The sequence below is a fragment of the Oryctolagus cuniculus genome, chromosome X, assembly GCF_964237555.1.
Source record: "Oryctolagus cuniculus chromosome X, mOryCun1.1, whole genome shotgun sequence".
Lineage (NCBI taxonomy): Eukaryota > Metazoa > Chordata > Mammalia > Lagomorpha > Leporidae > Oryctolagus > Oryctolagus cuniculus.
In genome coordinates this window covers 34,965,557-34,985,485 of record NC_091453.1, presented here as the reverse complement: position 1 = coordinate 34,985,485, position 19,929 = coordinate 34,965,557, and the positions used below count along the sequence as shown (strand labels likewise).

The 19,929-nt window shown below is 40.0% G+C and overlaps 1 protein-coding gene across 1 annotated transcript in view; it reads right to left on the bottom strand.

The window, feature by feature from the left end:
* CCNB3 (cyclin B3) overlaps positions 1-16,311 on the bottom strand; it is a 43,271-nt gene extending 26,960 nt beyond the window's left edge. The window contains 3 exon segments of the mRNA XM_070066839.1: positions 2,819-2,951; positions 9,070-9,173; positions 16,284-16,311. Coding sequence (XP_069922940.1) covers positions 2,819-2,914 — 96 coding nt within the window. The 5' untranslated portion in view covers positions 2,915-2,951; positions 9,070-9,173; positions 16,284-16,311.
* Between the last annotated feature and the right edge of the window lie 3,618 nt (positions 16,312-19,929).

Sequence of the window (19,929 nt, the reverse complement as noted above, 5' to 3'; positions counted from 1 at the left end):
ATAACTTAAGATACATATAATAAACCCCAATTTACTATAATAAGGAAATTTTGACACTCAGAGCCACTTAGAGAGTCTCTGAGGAAGGTACTCACTGATGACAGGGACAAGGCTTTTAAGAGAGAAGATGACCTTCAGTTTAACTCTCAGAATGAGAAAATTTTGGTGAAGCTAATTTTTCTTCTTTCTCCTTTCATGCTTAGGGTTATCCTATCTAAGATAGGATATCTAACATAGGGATCTCTTATGTTAAAGTAGCAGATTTAAGACATTTCTAAGAGGGACAGTAGCATGCATACCTCGATAGTGTCTTCCAGGATCAGCTCTTTACTACCTCTTTTTTTTTAAAGATTTATTTTATTTATTTGAAAGACACAGTTACAGAGAGAGGTAGAGACACAGAGAGAGAGAGGTCTTCCATCCTCTGGTTCACTAACCAGATGGCCACAATGGCCGGAGCTGCACTGATCCAAAGCCAGGAGCCAGGAGCTCCCACACAGGTACAGGAGCCCAATCACTTAGGCCATCTTCTACTGCTTTCCCAGGCCATAGCAGAGAGCTGGATCAGAAGAGGAGCAGCTGGGACTAGAACTGGCACCCATATGGGATGCCAGCACTTCAGGCCAGGGCTTTAACCTGCTGTGCCATGGCGCCAGCCCCTTTACTACCTCTTGACCTTGGACAAGTCACTTAATCTCTGAGCTTCAGCTGGAATGACACCTACCTCACAGAGCCTTTGAGGATTAAATGATAGAATGCATGCTTTTTTAAAGTGCATAAACTATAAATGGAGAGAAATAGTACTTAAAAGTATGTAGTTTGATATGATTATAAACCTCTCAAGGGAAATTTTGTATTTTAACAAAGGAGTTTGGTAATCCAGAGTAACCTTCAATTGCTAGCGTATATACAAGAAGGATGGGAGAAAGGAGGAAAGGGGAATACTTTGATGCAGAGGAGGTTTGCTTTCTAGGTACTGTGGATATATGCACGCCTTACTCAAGTCCCAAGTGAGTAGGGTTATCAGGAGTTAGAGGTTAGGGAAAATGATGCTGTAGTGCTCCTCTATCCCCAACAGCTTTTATTTGGTGAAAGTCTCCTAAGTCTCTGATTTTCCTTACAAAATTCTGAGAATAAATCTTGCTTTTTACCAACGTCAGAGAGCTGTAATAATGTGAAGCAGAACTCTGGGATCACACCATTTGCTTTATTTTCCAGTTCCTCAATTAACAGTTGGTACACGGCACAGTAAGTAATCAGAAGTTTAGAAAATGGATTCATGATAACAATAGTTCAATCCAATTCAACAGAGTACCTGGTAGGGCTGAGAAGAATTCCTTCCATTTTCTAATTGATTAAGCTAACAAGTAAGTAAACGATTAGTCTCTTGTCTAGTTCATGAAAAATAATCCTAGTATGAATAATTATCAAAAAGTAAAATATTATTTTCTCATCAAGTAGCCACGAAATGAACTGTAGTCTATTATCCAATTCCTATTTAATACTACAGGTAGAAATAATCAGCCTAATGTAAAACCAGCAACTGAAACGGAACTCAATAAAACCTAGGCTTGCAAAATATGCTCCAGGAAAGTTGGATTTGGAAACATAATTGACACAAAAGAAAACTGCAGGGGCAGAACTCTAGTCAGAAAATTAAATATGGGGCCGGCGCCGTGGCTCACTAGGCTAATCCTCCACCTAGCGGCGCCGGCACACCGGGTTCTAGTCCCGGTCGGGGCGCCGGATTCTGTCCCGGTTGCCCCTCTTCCAGGCCAGCCCTCTGCTGTGGCCAGGGAGTGCAGTGGAGGATGGCCCAGGTGCTTGGGCCCTGCACCCCATGGGAGACCAGGAAAAGCACCTGGCTCCTGGCTCCTGCCATCGGATCAGCGCGGTGCGCCGGCCGCAGCGCACCGGCCGCAGCGCGCCGGCCGCGGCGGCCATTGGAGGGTGAACCAATGACAAAGGAAGACCTTTCTCTCTGTCTCTCTCTCTCACTGTCCACTCTGCCTGTCACAAAAAAAAAAAAAATAAATATGAACAGAAACCAGATCAATATATCAAATATTTCCTAAAAAATTTACATGGGAAAAATTTGGCTCTTCCATGAAAATCATTTTAGTAAAACAAGAAGGAAAATTATTAGAAAATGTGTATAGGGGCCGGTGCCATGGTGTAGTGGGTAAAGTTGTTGCCTGCAGCGCCGGCATCCCATATGGGCGGCAGTTCGAGTCCTGGCTGCTCCACTTCCTATCCAGCTCTCTGCTTTGGCTGGGAAAACAGTGGAAGGTGGTCCAAGTGCTTGGGCCCCTGTAACCGCATGGGAGACCTGGAAGAAGCTTCAAGTTCCTGGCTTTGGATTGGCACAGCTCCCAGCCATTGCGGCGATTCAGCGAATGAACTAGCAGATGGAAGATTTTGCCTTTCAAATAAATAAATCTTTAAAAAATCAATGATAATACATTTGCTAGCATAATCTTCATACTCTTCCCAGAATGCACTAGACAGCCTCTGGCAAGCCTTCTTAGCTTCTCAAGCAAAATAAGAATATAGATGTGATCATTAACGAGGGTTCAGTATCGTTTGGCTTTGAAACTTATAGAGAGTGGCCTTCAATCAGCCCATGCATTTATGGGAAAGAAGACTTCACACTTTGAAACTTCTCATTTTCTGGTATTCTCCAACTTTAAGGACTGCCACCTCTCCTCATTTTATCAAATTAAATCGAATATACTCTGAACGATTCAGGAGCGAGGATAGATACAGAGCCAACAGAAAAGATTACTTGTGACACTTAGGAAAGACAGCTTGCACTAACCTTTTCATGATGGCCACGATCCCTGAATGGAATTTTACGGTACTGAGGTCTCTTAATGTTAGGTTTGAAGACTGGAGGTGATTTTGGCAATGACATCTCTTACAGATTTAGCTATGCGTTATCCAAGACAGGGCTGCAATCAGAAAGGGACATTTTTAAAACATCATTCACCAAAAGCATCACGGAATTATCTTCAGATTCTTGAGAAAACCCACTATCTCTATAGTAATCCCAGAGGAAAACCAGACATTGAAGTTAGGCAGATATAAGTTCAAATCTTGGTTCTATCACAATCAACCATGGGCAAGTGACTTCAATGTGAAATGGAGATAAGTATACACACAGTATCAGAGTGTTATTCAAATTAAATGAGACATTCCATGTAAAAAGCCCAGCACAATGCCTTGCCATCCTCTGGAGCCACTAGGACTATGGCCTAGCCCCCAGTTTAGACTTCAGAATACTGGAGATAAATTCCATGAAAGTTTTGCAATGTAAACAGTGAAGAACATGGCAGCTTATATAGTCCAGAGGATTGCTGGTAAAGTCAGTTTTCTTGAAAAGACATGAGGTCCCAGCCACAACAATTATAACAATCCTACAGAAAAGATATAATTATTGCATGCCCTGCACACGTGTGTGCATGCACGCATGCACATATGCACACATGACAGTCTGAGTAAGCATTTTTAAGCTTCATTCAGTCAGATGAGACTGTAATCCAGTTCCAGATGCCTGGTAGGAAAGAAAATTCAAAAGATAACATGGGGCCAGCATTGTGGCACAGTGGGTTAAGCTGCCACCTGCAATGCAGGCATCCCATAGCAGAGTGCAGGTTTGAGTCCTGTCTGCTCCACTTCTAATCCAGCTTTCTGCTAATATACCTGGGAAGGCAGCAGGAGATGGTCCAAATACTTGTGTCTCTGACACACATATGGGAGACCCAGATAGAGTTCCAGGTTCCTGGCTCTGGTCTGGCCCAGTCCCAGGCATTGCAGCCATTTGGGGAGTGAATCAGTAGATGGAAGATTGATATCTCTCTAACTCTGCATTATAATTGATTGATTGATCAATTGATTGATTTTTGCAAAAGAGATGAGCTGGGGCCGGTGTTTTGCCATATTGGGTAAAGCCACCGCCTACAATGCCAGCATCCCATATGGGCACCAGTGTATGTCCTGGCTGCCTCACTTCTGATCTGGCTCCCTATTAATGGCCTGGCAAAGCTGATTTGGGTTTTGCTTTGGACAAAGAAGTATTAAACATTTTTTTAAGTAAAGAAAGGCCAGTGCAACTACATGCCTTCACATTTATTATCTCAGTTGATTCTTACAATGAAACTCAGGCGGTAAGCAATGCAGGTACAATTCACTTCATTTTACAGTACCAGCTTAGTTAAGTTACTTACTACCTGGGATAAACTAACCATCAAGCAGCCGGATCACCTTTTCTAGGACTCCTAAAATACCATTAAGTTTCTCAGATCACATGGAAAAGCATTCCAAAAAAGTGAAAGGAGGTCAAATGAACACAGGTTTTGGACTATGAGCAACTGGGCTTCTAAACCAGTTCTCTTAACATCTCTGCGCCTCAGTTTCCTCATCTGCAAAACAGCTATAACCACAATGACTTACACAAGAGTCAGGTGGCTCAATGTTAACTTGGATATACAAAGCCTGGAGCATGGTAGGCAATAAATGGTAAGTCTTACTTGCCTTCTTATTCTTCAAATCCAAACCTATTTTCTCTCTCATCCTTCAAAACTCAGCCAAGCAGCAATAAAACTAAATTGAGTGCACCCACTCAACTTCACCACGTGAAAACCACTTACTCCCCTTTTATTATTTATGCTTCCTACAATCCCTTATAGATATCCAAAGACTCACGCTCTGAAACCTTTACGTTTCAAAGGGAAAGAACATTGAACAGGCTAGGAACTTTAGCTGACAGCATTACAGGTTAACTAAACCTCCGAGAATGTAAGATTAGGCAGATGATAGTTATATACAACATTCATTATCCTAAACACTCATCACTTGCTTTGGAGGACCCACACTTAGGAAAACTAATTCTGTTGCCTCTGGGAATAGAGATGGGAGGGGACTGACACCACCAAAAGCAGCCTTAAAAGGACACACTCCACAGAACATTCATGTTCTACCTCCTACAGAACCCTGAACTTTAATTGGACAAGAAAATTAGGAAGCCTTTGCCTTTTCAGATTCTCCACCTCCCCTACACACACACTAAATGTTGGAGACACCAGTGGACATCCCAGCGCTGGTGCTGAAACCCACACAGGGGCAGCAGAGTTGATTATCAAAACAGCCTCTAGGAAGGAGTAGCTATTTTATATATAAAAAAGCAGGTTGCAGACAAAAAGGAACAGGGAGAGAATGCCAAATGGTATCAATGAAAGCAGCACTGGGCAGGGAATGATGCCTTGGGGTCTAGTTCTGGCCCTGCCACAAGCTGGCTGGGTGACACAGGGCAGCCTGTGCCTTGGTTTCTTTACCTAATAAAATGAGGCAATGGGCACAGAGTCTTCTCAATATTCAATATGAGGCCAAAGGACAAGCAACATTAGCATCACCTGGGAGCTTGTGAGCAATTTAAAAACTCCGGCCCCAAGCTAGGCCTACCAAATTGGAATCTGCAAATTAACAACATCCTTAGATATGCACTTTAAGAGGCGCTTTGCCAGGGTCCCTTTTAAGCGGACCATAACACAGGGCGGTGGGAAAGCCAAAGGGGATAAAAAAAGGAATAAGGACACGTTTGCATCCTCCATAACCTTCAATCAGTGGTTCAGAAGACATCCTTCAAGTAGCATTCTCTAATTCATCTGGTCCTACAGCACTTGGGAATGAAATTTATGCCGCACACTTTTCGTTTGTGAAAGACATTCAGTACAAGTCCTCTGGTTCAGACACATTTACTGGCTGTTCTAAAAGCTGGGACCTAGTCTTGTTTGCTCTGACTTCTCACTCCCTAATTCACGCTCTCTGCCCCACTTCACACAGAGCTCACTCTGCGGACCGCCGACGGGAGAATGAGACAGAACTTCTGCCACAGGGATGCCATGCATCCCTGCAAGAGAAGACAGCAAGTATCAAGGGACTCGAGGGATACTGAACACAGCTGGACACTCAAGCAGGCAGCACAAGCCCAAAGGCGCCTACCTCACACCGAGACTGAGAACAGAACAGGAAAAACCATAGACGCAGCCCTACACCAGGAGAGACCAGGCAAATGAACGGAGCTCTGTGTCGTAGTGAGCGAGCTAAGTCTGGCTCAACCTGGCCAGTGCTCAGTCCAATTAGCCCCGTAGGAGCTTTTGAAACCTTCAGCCTCAGGAGGAAGCATAGTGGTGATTGGCCAGCGAGGGACCAATCAGCGTGCAGAAATGAGATGGGCGCCAGCCTAGCAAGGAGCTGGGGCTGGGTAGTTTTAAAGTGAACTCTGCGGCTAATGGACTTCTCATTGGGGCGTAATTTTGAGCAAAATTACCTGGACCAGGCTGGGCTGACAAAAGGGGAATACTAGGTCTTTCTAAAGACAGGTTTTCATTTAAATATGCCTGCTGAAGGATGGCAAGAGAGTGTGGAGGGCGAGGGTAGAAGCAGCTGTATAGTGTAGTTTAACACCAATGTTAACATTAGTATTAATAAGCCCTCATAGAATCAACCATTAACTCCTACAGTCTTCACAAATGGCCTCGTGAGGGAGCAGGGCAGAAGTTATTCTCCCTATTTTATGAATGAGCACTACGCATTAACTTAGCACTAGCTCTGGGTTACTTGCTGCAACATTTTTATTACTCAAAAAGATAGGTTCTTTTCTTTTTAAAAATCCATTTATTTTGAAAGAGTAGAGAGGGAGGGAGGGAAGGAGAATCTGTCTGCTGGTTCACTCCCTAAACAACAGCATTGGCTGGAGCTGGGACAGGCTTCCACTAGGCCAGGACAAAGCCAGGAGTTTCTTGCAGGTCTCCCACATAGGTGGCAGGGGCCCAAGCACTTGAGCTACAGTTAACGATAATGTATCATATATTTCAAAACAGCTACAAGAGAGGATTTTTAAAGATTTCATCACAAAGAAATAATAACTGAGGTGGCAGAAATGCTGTTTATTTTCTCTGTAGCATTACTCAATGTGTACTTGTATCCAAACATTATATTGTATCCTATAAATATGTATCATTATGTCAATCAGAAATAAAACAAAACTTTTTAACCTGATAGAAAAGATTAGTTATCATTTTCCTAGCTTCTACATAAAAATATATTCTATATTTAATATATTCTAAAACTTAAATGTGAGAATGAAATGATGGAAATACTAGGCAAAATATAAAATAATATTTTATAATCTTTTCTTAAATGATTTATGGATTTGAAAAGCAGAGTGGTGTGTGTGTGTGTGTGTGTGTGTGTGAGAGAGAGAGAGAGAGAGAGAGAATGAATATTCCATCTGTTGGTTCACTCCCCCAAATGGCCACAAAAGCTGGGAACTGGTCCAGGCAAGATCCAGGAGCCCGTAACTCTATCCAGGTCTCCTACATGGATGGCAGGGTCCTAAGAACTTGAGGCATCTTCCAATGCTTTCCTAGGCATATTAGCAGGGAGCTAGATCAGAAGTGGAGCAGTCAGGACTAGACCTAATGCTCTGATACTCTGATATAGTATGTCTGCATTGAAAGTGCTGACTTAATCTGCTGCACCACGATGCTGGTCATTTTTATAATCTTGCATAAAGAAGAAAAAAGCTTTCTAAACAGAACCAAAAAAAATCTTATTAGCTAAAAAAGTTCTAAATTTCTGTTTAGCAAAACAAAAAACAAGGTTAAAAATATCGAACAACAAACTGGCAAAGGCACTATCAATACAAATGACAAAAGAATTATTTCTTAAATGTACAATGAAAACTTTAAGATCAATAAGAAAAAGAGGAACTACTCTCACAAAAGTTGACAAGAAAATGAACATTAAACAAGAAACCCAAATAGTCAATAAACATGGAAACATGTTTCTTTTCACTAAAAACTAAATGCATATCAAAATAGCTATGGATTACTTTTGTTTAGGACATTGACAAATATTTAATAATAGAGTAATAATAACTTCTGATGGTGAAGAGGTGGGCAAACGGGAACTTTTATTCATTGTTGAAGTGAATAAAAATTGCCATAAACTTTGGGAGAGTTATTTGAAAATATCACTGAATTTGGGGCCACTGCTGTGACGTAGCAGGTAAAGCCACCACCTGCAGTACCAGCATCCCATATAGACACTGGTTCAAGAACCGGCTGCTCCACTTCCGATTCAGCTCTCTGTTATGGCCTGGGAAAGCAGTGGAGGATGGCCCAAGGCCTTGGGCCTCTGCATGGGAGACCCAGAAGAAGCTCCTGGCTCCTGGCACAGCTCTGGCCATTGTGGCCACCTGGGGAGTGAACCAGCGGATGGAACACTGACTCACTCACTCTCTCTCTCTCTCTCCTCTTTCTGTGTGTAACTGTGACTTTCAAGTAAAATAAATGAATCTTAAAAATAAAAGAAAATATCACTTGATTTTAACTGTCTGAACATTTTTACCCCCAGATTCAAATTTTAATCCTCTTTCCTATGAGAATACTTATTCCAGGAGCCAACATTGTGGTGCAGTACACCAGCATCCAGTATGAGCAACACTTCAAGTCCTGGCTGTTCCACTTCCCTGCAGTTCCCTGCTAATGTGCCTGGGAAAGTAGCAGAAAATGGCCAGAGTGCTTGGGCCCCAGTCACCCACATGGGAGACCCAGATGGAGTTCCAGGCTCCTGGAATAAGTACTCTTGGATGGAGTTCAGCCTGGCCCAGCCTCAGCCATTGTGGCTATTTGGGGAATGAACCAGCATATGGAAGGTATTTCTCTCTCTCTCTCTCTCTCTCTCTCTCTCTCTCTCTGCACCCCCTTTGTCTCTCCCTCTGTGGCACTCTGCCTTTCAAATAAATAAATACCTTTTTAAAAAAAGAAAAGCAAATACTCACTAGAAGAAATATACCTTGAAGTTTTCAAATTTGGGATAGTAATAAACCTTAGATTCAAGAAACCCCAAACAGGACAAGCCTAAAGAAATTTCCACAAAACCTCACCATAATCAAACCTTTGAAAATTAACAATAAAAGGAAAAAAAGAAACCTTGGAAACAGCAAGAGAGAAATGACACCTTTCTAATAGGGATACAAATTTTGAATGACAATGGATTACTCACCAGAAACCATGTATTTTCCAAGAATAAAAGAAAAGAGCTGTCAACGCAGAATTCTGCAGACAGAGGAACTGTCCTTCAGGAGTGAAGAGGAAATCAAGCCATTCCTGGGTAAAGGAAAATAAGAAAATTCGTCACCAGTAAACTTATCCTAAAGTAACAGAAATTTCACACAATAGAAAAAAAAGATAATAGGAAATTTTAGAACATGAGGAAGAAAGAACAGTGGAAACAAAAAATGTATGGATAAATACAAGACTTTCCTTCTGATTCTGAGTTTTCTCAATTATGTTTCACAGTTATAGCAAAATTTATAACACTATCTCTTCATCTCTCTCTCCCTCTCTCTGTGTCACTCTGCCTTTCAAATAAATAAAACAAGATTCCAAGATGGCTGAATAGGGAAAAGATATGCCACTTTAAAAAGCATAGGAAGTGCATTCCCAGTGCAGAGTTGGAGAAAAGTTTGCAGTGGAAACTCTACAGAAGGAAGACAAACACTGTGGAGCAGCATGGAAGGTGTGGATGTACAGCAGCAAGCAGGGACACCACCCACAACTTCCACAGCAGAGTACTCGAGGAGGCACCTGCATCTGAGAGCAAGATGAGAAACAACAGAGCTAAGTGACACTATGGACAAAATGGACCTAACTGATACCTACAGAACATGTCTTCCCACAGTTGAAGAACACATAATCTTTCCATTAATACATGGAACTTTCTCTAGGATATACCATATGCTAGTCCATAAAGCATGTCTCAGCAAATTCAGAGAAAATTGAAATCATTCCATGCATCTTTTCTGACCACAAATGGAGATGAACAATTTAAGAATCTCTAGAATTATGCAAACACGTGGAGATGAACAACACCCTCCTGAAAGAACAGTGAGTCATAGAAGAAATCAAAAGAGAAATCAAACAATTCCTGGAAACTGTTGAAAGTGAAAATACAACATATCAAAACTTATGGGATACAGCCAAAGCAGTGTTAAGAGGGAAGTTTAGGGCAATTGGTGCCTACATCAAGAAATTGAAATTGCACCAAATAAATGACCTATCAATGCATCTCAAGGACCTAGAAAAACAACAACAAACCAAACTTAAAATTAGTAGAGGAAAAGAAATAACTAAAATTAGAGGAGAAATAAACAAACTTTAAACAAAAATATGAAAGATTAGTGAAATGAAGATCTGATTTTTTGAAAAAATAAACAAAATTGATAAAGCATTGGCCCAACTAACAAAGAAAGAGGGGGAAAACCTAAATCAATAAAATCAGAACTGAAAAAAGAAGATTTAATCATGGATACCACAGAAATAAAAAGAATCATCAGAAATTGCTACAAACAGATATATGCCAACAAATTAGAAAATCCAGAAAAAATGGATAGATTCCTAGACACATACAATCTACCAAAACCAAGTTGTGAATACATACAAAAGCTAAATAGAACAATAACCAGGACAGACACTGAATCAGTAATAAAGATCCTCCCAAGAAACAAAAGCCTAGGACTGGATAGCTTCACTGCCGAATTCTACCAGACTTTGAAAGAACTAATTCCACTGAAAGACTGTTGGAACTCATAAGAGAGTTTGGTAAAGTTTCAGGTTATAAAATTAACACACAAAAATCAGTAGCCTTTGTATACACAATGTAATGGCTGAGAAAGAACTTGTAAGATCAGTCACAATAGCTACAAAAAACTTGAATACCTTAGACTAAATTTAAGCATGAGGGCAAAAAAAAAAAAAAAAAAAAAAAAAACTCTACAATGAAAATTACAAACCACTAAAGAAAGAAATAGAAGAAGACACGCAAAAATGGAAAAAATGCCCATACTACTGAAAGCAATATACAGATTCAATGCAATCCCAATCAAAATACCAATGACATTCTTCTCAGACCTAGAAAAAAATGATGCCAAAATTCGATGGGAGGGGTGCGGGTGGGAGGGAACTTATGGGGGGGGAAAGCCATTGTAATCCATAAACTATACTTTGGAAAATTATATTTACTAAATAAAAGTTTTTTTAAAAAATAAAGAAATAAATAGCAAAAAAAAATTCATATGGAAACACAAAAGACCTCCAAATAGCTAAACCAATCTTAAACAGCAAAAACAAAGCCAGAGGCATCACAATACTATATTTCAAGACATACTACATGGCAGTTATAATCAAAACAGCATGATACTGGCACAAAAATAGACATGTAGACCTAAGGAACAGAATAGAAACTCCAGAAATCAACCCACACATCTACAACCAATTAACCTTTGACAAAGGAGCCAAAATCAGTCCTTGGACAAAGGACAGTTTCTTCAACAATGGTACTGGGAAAATTGGATTTCCATGTGCAGACGTATTAAATAAGACCCTTACTTTACACCTTATACAAAAATCAACTCAAATGAATCAAGGATCTAAATCTACAACCTGATATCATCAAATTCCTGGAGCACATTGGGGAAACTCTGCAATACATGGGCATAAGCAAAGATTTCTTGGAAAAGACCCCTGAAGTGCAGGCAATAAAAGTAAAAATAGACAAATGGGATTACATCAAGCTAAGAAATTTCTACACTGCAAAGGAAACATTTAACAAAGTGAAGAAGCAACCAACATAATGAGAGAAAATATTTGCAAACTATGAAACTGATAAAGGATTGATATTCAGAATCTATAAAGAGCTCAAGAGACTCAAAAATAAAAAACAACCCAGCTAAGTAATGGGCAAAGGACTTGAACAGACATTTTTCAAAAGAGGAAATTGAAATGTCTGACAGACACATGAAAAAATGCTCAGGATCACTAGCCATTAGGATAATTTAAATATAAACCACAATGAGGTTTCACATCACCCCAGTTAGAATGGCTCTCAAACAGAAATTATAAAACAACAAATTCTGGCAAGGATGTAGGGAAAAGGTTCCCTAAACCACTGCTGGTGGGAATGTAAACTAGTACAGCCATTGTGGAAGACAGTTTGGAGATACCTCAGAAAGCTGAAAATAGATCTAGCATATGACCCAGCCATTCTACTTCTGGAAATCTACTGAAACCAAATGAAATCAGCATATGAAAAAGTTATTTGTAACCCCATGTTAATTGCAGGTCAATTCACAATATCTAAGGTATGAAATCAACCCAGATGCCCATCAACTGATGACTGGATAAAGAAAATGTGTTATATATGCACTATGGAATATTGGTCAGCCATAAAGAAAAGAATGAAATTGTGTCTTTTGCAACAAAATGGATACAACTGGAAACCAGTACACTAGTGAAATAAACCAGTCCCAAAAAGACAAATACCATATGTTCTCCCTGATCTGTGGTAACTAATAGGGTACAAAAAATATAATGTATAATTATTTACATTGCAATCTGCACAAAATTATTCTTGTGCATAAACTGTTGAGATGAAATGACTTAAAGTATAAATTAACTTAATTACTATCTTGTAACCACACAGGAACTATTTAATTGTTACACTATCATTGGTTCTATTTCACTTAAAGAAATTACGAGTGAGCAAAAAACTGTACACAGGTGAAATGGTGATTTTCCCATTCAATTATTATTTATAGCCATAGTGTATATTCTCATAAAACTAGTGTCTTTTTGCTTTTTGCTTGTTAAACTTCTTATTTGGTGAAGTATTAAACTTTTTCACTATAATGTAAATTTAAAATATATTATCTCACAAATGAAAAAAGAGAGAAAGATGTAAGGAAGGAGAGAGGGAAGGAGGGAGGAAAAGAATATCATGTTCTCAAATTTGTATATGTAAATCATATTGAGTCTATTAAAATTAATTAAAATTAAAATCTAAAAAGAATGAAATAAAATACAAATATTTTTTTAAAAAGAGGACAGGGCCAGTATTGTGGTGCAGTGGATTAAGCCGCCTACCACTTGCATTGTCTGCATTCCATATTGGAACACCAGTTCAAGTCCCAGCTGCTCAGCTTCCAATCCAGCTCCCTAGTAATGTGCCTGCTAATGTGCCTGGGAAAGTAGTGGAAAATGGCCCAAGTACTCGTACTCCTTTCACCTATATGGGAGACCCAGATGGATTCAGGCCCAACACCAGCCATTGTGGCAATTTGGGGAGTAAACTAGCAAGTAGAAGACCTCTCCCTGTCTGTCTTTCCCTCTCTCTCTGTCATTCTGCCCACCAAATAAACAAAAATATTTTTTTTTTAAAAAATTAGAGCATCAGCTCAATTCATAATAGCTAGGATATGAAATCTACACAGTTGTGCATCAACTGAAGACTGGATAAAGAAATTATGGTATATATACACTATGGAACACTACACACAATAAAAAAAAGAAGAAATCCTGTCATTTGCAACAAAATGGATACAACTAGAAACCATTATATTTAGTGAAATAAACCAGTCCCAAAAAGACAAATACCATATGTTCTCCCTGATCAGTGGTAACTAATAGAATAACTAAAAGATAATCTATAGAAGTGAAACTGACACTTTGAAATGCGATGATTTTGAACAGCCCTTGTCTTGAGTGTGAGGAACAGTGTGTTTTTCTTCATACTATTTGTTGAACTCTTTACTTAGTGTAGGACTAATCTTATGAGTATAAAGTTGACTTAAAATAGATTTTGGTGAAAAATAAGAATGGGAATAAGAGAGGGAGGTGGAAGCAAGGTGGAAGTGCAGGTGGGAGGGAGGGTAGGATGAGAAGAATCACTGTGTTCCTAAATTAGTTTATATGAAATGCATGAAGTTTGTATACCTTAAGTAAAAGGCTTCTAGGTAAAAAAAAAAAAAATAGAGCATTATCTGATGTAGTTCTCAATGTATGAAGAGGAAATTTTTAAAACAATATCAGAAATGAAGGAAGAGGATAACAAGATATAAGTGGAAGAAATGTTTCTACACCTCTCTCAAACTCTCAAACTGGGAAAATGTCAACTCTAGAAGAATGTAATAAACCATATAAAAGATAACAAGCACTAAATTACTATACAAACAGAAACATTCAAAAATACTATAGATACATTGAAATAGAATTCTAAAGAATATTTAAGTAACTGACTAAGAGGCAGAGAAAAAAACAGGTATGAAAAACAGAATAATCAGAAACAAAAAATAAATGGCAAAATATAAATAATCTCATTTAAGTAGAGAATTAAAAGACAGATTGGTAAAGTAGATTTTAAAATCATGTCCTAACAATATGTTGTCAACAAGAAACCCACTTCAAATACAATGACATAAGTAGGATGAAAATTTAAAAATGGAAAAAGATATACCATGCATAAATTAATTTATAAAAAGCTATATTAATATCACATACAGTAATATCAGAGAAAATTAAATTACTAGGAGCAGAGAGGAATGTCAGATAATGTAAAAGTGTTAATCCACCAAAAACATGCAGCAACCTTAAGTATCTATGTACCAACCAACAGAACGGTAAAGTATATAAAGCAAAATAGTGATAGAATGTAAAGGAGAAATAGGCAAATCCTAATTTGTGGTTGAAGATTTCAACATCCGTATCTCCATAATTGATGTTTAAAAACTAAATTTAAAAATCAGCAAGGTTATAGAAAAACTCAACACCACTCACAACAAAAAGAATCTAATCAACATTTATAAGTATAGAACCCCCAATAACAGCAGAATACACATTCCTTTCATTTGTTCATGGAATATTTACCAAAATAGCTCTGCCTTTCAAATAAATAAAATAAGTATTTTTAAAAATTATACAAATTTAGTGTTTTTTTATTAATCATATCCCAATAAACCATTTTTTTAAAAAGGAAACCAAATAGGGTATCACTGCAGATCCTACTAATATCAAAATGATAATATAGGAATATTTTTGTACACATAAATTTGATAAATGAAATGGACCAATTCATTGGAAAGCACAACCACAATACATCCAATATGAAATACATCATTTAAACCATCCCATATTTTTAAAGAAATTCAAATTTTAATTTTAAAATTTCCCCCAAAAGAAGGAATCTCCAGAATTAAACCAAATATTTAAAGAACAAGAATAGAGGTTGGTGCTGTGGTGTAGCAGGTAAAGCTGCCGCCTGCAGTGCTGGCATCCCGCTGCTCCATTTCCTATCCAGCTCTCTGCTATGGCCTAGGAGAGCATGGAGGATGGCCCAAATCCTTGGGCCCCTGAACCCACGTGAGAGACCCTGAGGAAGCCCCTGACTCCTGGCTTCAGATTGCCCAGGGTCCCGCTGTTGCGGCCATTTGTTTTGGGGAGTGAACCAACGGATTCTTTCTCTCCTTCCTCTCCTCCCCCCTCTCCCTCTCCCCCTCTCCCTCTCCCTCTCCCTCTCCCCCTCTCCTTCTTCCTCTCCCCCTCTCCCTCTCCACCGCCCTTTCCCCTTCCCTCTTCTCCCTCCCTCTCCCCCTCCCTCCCCGTTTCCCTCTTCTCCCCCTCCCCGTCTCCCTGCCTCTCTGTAATTCGGCCTTCCAAATAAATAAATCTTTAAAAAAAAAACAAAGAAAGAACAAGTAACACCGAAAATGCATACTGTGAAAAAAAAAAAAAAACACGCAAAACGCGTAACTTCAAAACCGCACAGGTTTTGAAGCCCAACATCCCCACAGCGCCGCTACTACAAACATTGTCACCCTATTTTAAAGTGCCCCCAAAACGCGTATCTTAGCGGCGCGTGCCATCACAGGGGAAGGTGATTAATCCACCCACTAGGAACGGAAAAGATTTTACACTTCCAGATCAAGGTCCTCCCCTCTTGGTTTTCATACTGACTCATTGATAAAAATACTGTCCAGATGGAAACATAAAGACTTTGTCAACAATTAACACTACATTTACTTTTTAGAGTCCCAAGATTGTTGGTTTGACAGCAAAAAAAAAAAAAAAAAAAACAACTTTTAATCAATAGGCTAGTTCCCTCTGCCAGTTCACCCAGCCTACCTCCCACCCCCCCATCCCTAGCCCTGACACAGGCTACATTCATAAATTTCTAAGGTAGAAAAGCTCTTCAATTAATAAAAGTTTAAAAAAAAAGAATGGAGGAAAAAAAAAAGCTCTTCAAAAGGCTAGCGAAACAAATGCTACTCTTAAGAATTCATAGGTTGGAACACAAGCTTTGCCTTGGAAAGGCGTTCTCTGCCGATTGGAAAAAGAAATAAAGAAGACAACACGCGAATAAAGTTCACGCGCGGGCACGGGACTAACCCATGCAGTTTAACAGCCAACGCCCAAGGGCATACCAAAATAACCGCCGCAGCGCGACGGTTAGAAGTAACTGTCAAACCGACCCTTCCATTTTCACCAGCAGGTGGAGACAACGAAGCAACGCTTCTTTCAGTCAGGCTTAAAACCACCAGGTGGGGCCAGAAGATCAGAGTAGTTCCCTTTAAACTTCTCAGAGAACTTCTCCATCTTCAGACCCTAAAGAAAGAATGGAATCCGAATCTCACATATACGCACCCCGCCGCACACCCATCTTGAAGATAATGGAAGTGGCCAGTGCCTGAGCCAGCCGGACCGTCAGCCCTAGCGGCCTATTTACAAAACGGAGACTAAAATAGCACCCATTTGAACAAACGTACACGTGACTAAAATAACAATAGTAATATGTATCTAAAAATGGCTTGAAGAGAGGAGTCTGAGTGTTCCCATCACGAATCAAAAAAGAGAAAGATCTGGAAATTACTCTGATCTGATCGTTATCCAATGTAAACTCATATAGAAACATCAGGTTAGATTTCCCAAAACGTACACAATTAGATGTCAATTTAAAACAAAAATTTTAAGATCGTACCCACTTCATAAAAAGCACAGCACCAGACAAATTCTCGGACCTCCCTCCAAACTAGAGAAATAGAAACTGAGAGTGGGGTCCAACTGTTTTCTTTCACAAGTCCTCTAGGTGATCTAGATTTTTGTGAAAGTGTGACAATCACTGCTCTGGGAAGAAGCCTGCCCCCTTTAGATAGCTAACCAAGTTTTTTGCCATTGTTACAGATTCCATGATCCCTGGGCTTCTGAAACATTTTTCCTGCCTGCTATTCCAAAGCCATCTTTTGTTTCTTGAGTTTATCTTTGCCTTCAGTAGTGTGGCTGACACAATGAACAGGAGGCAGCCTGCCCTCCAGACTTTCAATGTAGGTGATCCAGGAATAGAAAAGTTAATTAACTATACAGGGCCATATCTAGTAAATGTCAAATGAATTATACTGACAATAAGCAAATGTTCTAGGAAATCCAAGCAGGGAAATTTCACAGTTGTAAGAGAGAGGAACCTGATCAGAAACGGCCATGGCCAAGGCAAGCCTGGCTCTCAAATATAGCTGTAAGTCATTTTCTACAACAAGGCAATAAACAAACCTTAACTGCCTAATTAAGTCCCTGCCTACAAAGAAACCCCCAACACACCTATGAGTCCATTTACCTCTAACAGCTGCCCCTGAAACTTCAAAAAATGAGAATGTTTACAGCTTTTGAAAGTCCTTTATTTTCTCCCTCCATTCCTTCAATCATGCAGAGGAAAGGACAGATAAGCTCAACACAGATATAACATAAATACTTGACAGAAGTAATTATGTAGCACCATTGCCGATATGTTCAGCACAGCCATTTCATTACTCACTTTAGTATGCTCGCACGAAGCTGCTCTAAATGACATTGTGCATTCTCATGGCTGGAAACCAATTCAGGAGAAAAAGAAGTGGCATTCCCAATTGCATTGACTCACAATAAATGATGTCTGATACTCACAGGCTTCACTAACCATTTTCCAAAGGGTCACAATGCCATCCCATCAACTAAATTAGGTAGGCTAAATCTGAAGCTAGAAGATACTCTGCAAGATGAACAGGCAGGCAGTGATTCCAGAAGACTGATAGCTCATTTCATTTCCTTTTGCCATTATTCATCATCATTGTATTGTAGACACACGTTCCATTTTTGTTATCTTAATAGTTTTTTTCCAAGCTAAATGCAAACTGGAAGATACGTAAAGTGTTGATTTGTACTATTGTTCATGAGTTTGTGTGGAAGAGAAGATGTTGGGGTAGAATAAAGAAGGTTAGAAAACTGGATGATGAGATGATGATGATCAAGGCTCCTGTGTTTAACATTTCTGGCTCTTAAAGATAAAACCAAGCACAGACTGATCCCAGAATTCACACACTAACAGAGCACACTCCTTATTTTGACTATTGAAGAAGGTTCTTTCTCCCTGATCTGTCCCCCGCACCCCCATCCGCTACACCCAGTACAGGCCAGTTCGAGAGCCACAGCAGCTTATGAGAAGGAAGACGCAGTGGATATGCTACAGCCTATGACTGAGCAACATCTACGGATTCTTCCCTCACATTTCCATCATTGGTTTCACATCCAAAAGCTGTTCTTTTCTGCTCCTGGTTAGCCTCTAAGATGACAGGATTGGGGTACCATGGGATAGCACTCCAATCATCCATAATAGTTCTCCCTTTGTCATTAGGGGATTTAGTAAAACATTTTCCAGGCACAGATCATGGTTGTTCCTTTCTGAGATGGGAGACATAGAGCTTGCTTTTTTTTTTAATCTCTTAGGGATATGTGTTCTTGTGCTTGGAGAATAAACAAACACTTTCTTCCTTTGCTTCTTAATCCACGGAGATGAGCCAGACACAGGAGCTGCAACTTTGTCTTTAATCATTAATTTTCACCCTTAACAAAAGGGTGATACAGGAAAGACAGGGCCTGTATGGTGGATTTTAGCTGATCATAACTGACAAAGACTCTCTCCTCGACCTTTAGTTAGGCTTCTTTGAGCCCTATTCCCCACTAGGCCTCAACCTTGACCTTAGAAGGACTGCAATTTTCAGCACAAATGATTTCACCTACCAGCCCCCCAAACTAAGAAATTTGAACAAATATTAGCAGTTTCCATCAGCCAAGGTCATGTCCCTAAAACAATGAGCCCATCCCTCTTAAAACACCTGCATGAAAACGATGGTGTCAAAAGAACTTACTGTTTGCTCCAGCCAAAACCTAAATATAGGGGCCAGCATTGTGGTGCAACTGGTTAAGCAGCTGCCCACAATGCCGGCATCCCACTTGAGTCCCAGCTACCCCTGATCCAGCTCCCTGATAAAGGTGTCTGGGAAAGCAGTAGAAGATGCCCCAAGTACTTGTACTCTTGTCCCCCACATGGGAAACCCAGACGGAGTTGCAGGCTCCTAGATTTGGCCTGGCCCAGCCCCAATCATTTTGGCCCTCGGGGGAGTGAACCAGTAGATGGAAGATCTCTCTGTCTCTCTCTCTCCTTCTGTAACTCCACCTTTCAAATAAATAAATAAATCTCCAGCTACCATTGTGGCACTGCAGATGAAGCCACCGCCTGCAATACCAGTATCCTATATGAGCACTGGTTTGAGTCCTGGCTGCTCTGCTTTCAATCCAGCTCCTTGCTAATGCACCTTGGAAAGCAGCAGATAATGTCCCAAGTATTTGGGTCCCTGGGTCCCTGCCACCCACATGGGAGAGCTGGATGGAGATCCTGGCTCCTGGCTTCTGCCTGACCCAGCTCCAGCCATCATGGCCATTTGGGGTATAACCAGCAGATGGAAGGTCCAGTTCTCTCTCTCTCTCTCTCTCTCTCTCTGTGTGTGTGTGTGTGTGTGTGTGTGTAACTTTGCCTTTCTCTAGCCCTTTGAGATGTTTCTTCTACAACCCAAGAGTATATTTGTCAAGGGTCCGGGCACCATTCTTTAGAAATGTAATCACTGGGAAAGATAGGACCCATGTCTTCCAGTCTCTGTGGACAGGAAAGAGCCGAATTTTGATCACTGCCAGTCAGCAGACACAGATGCCCTAATCGCATCGATCTGCC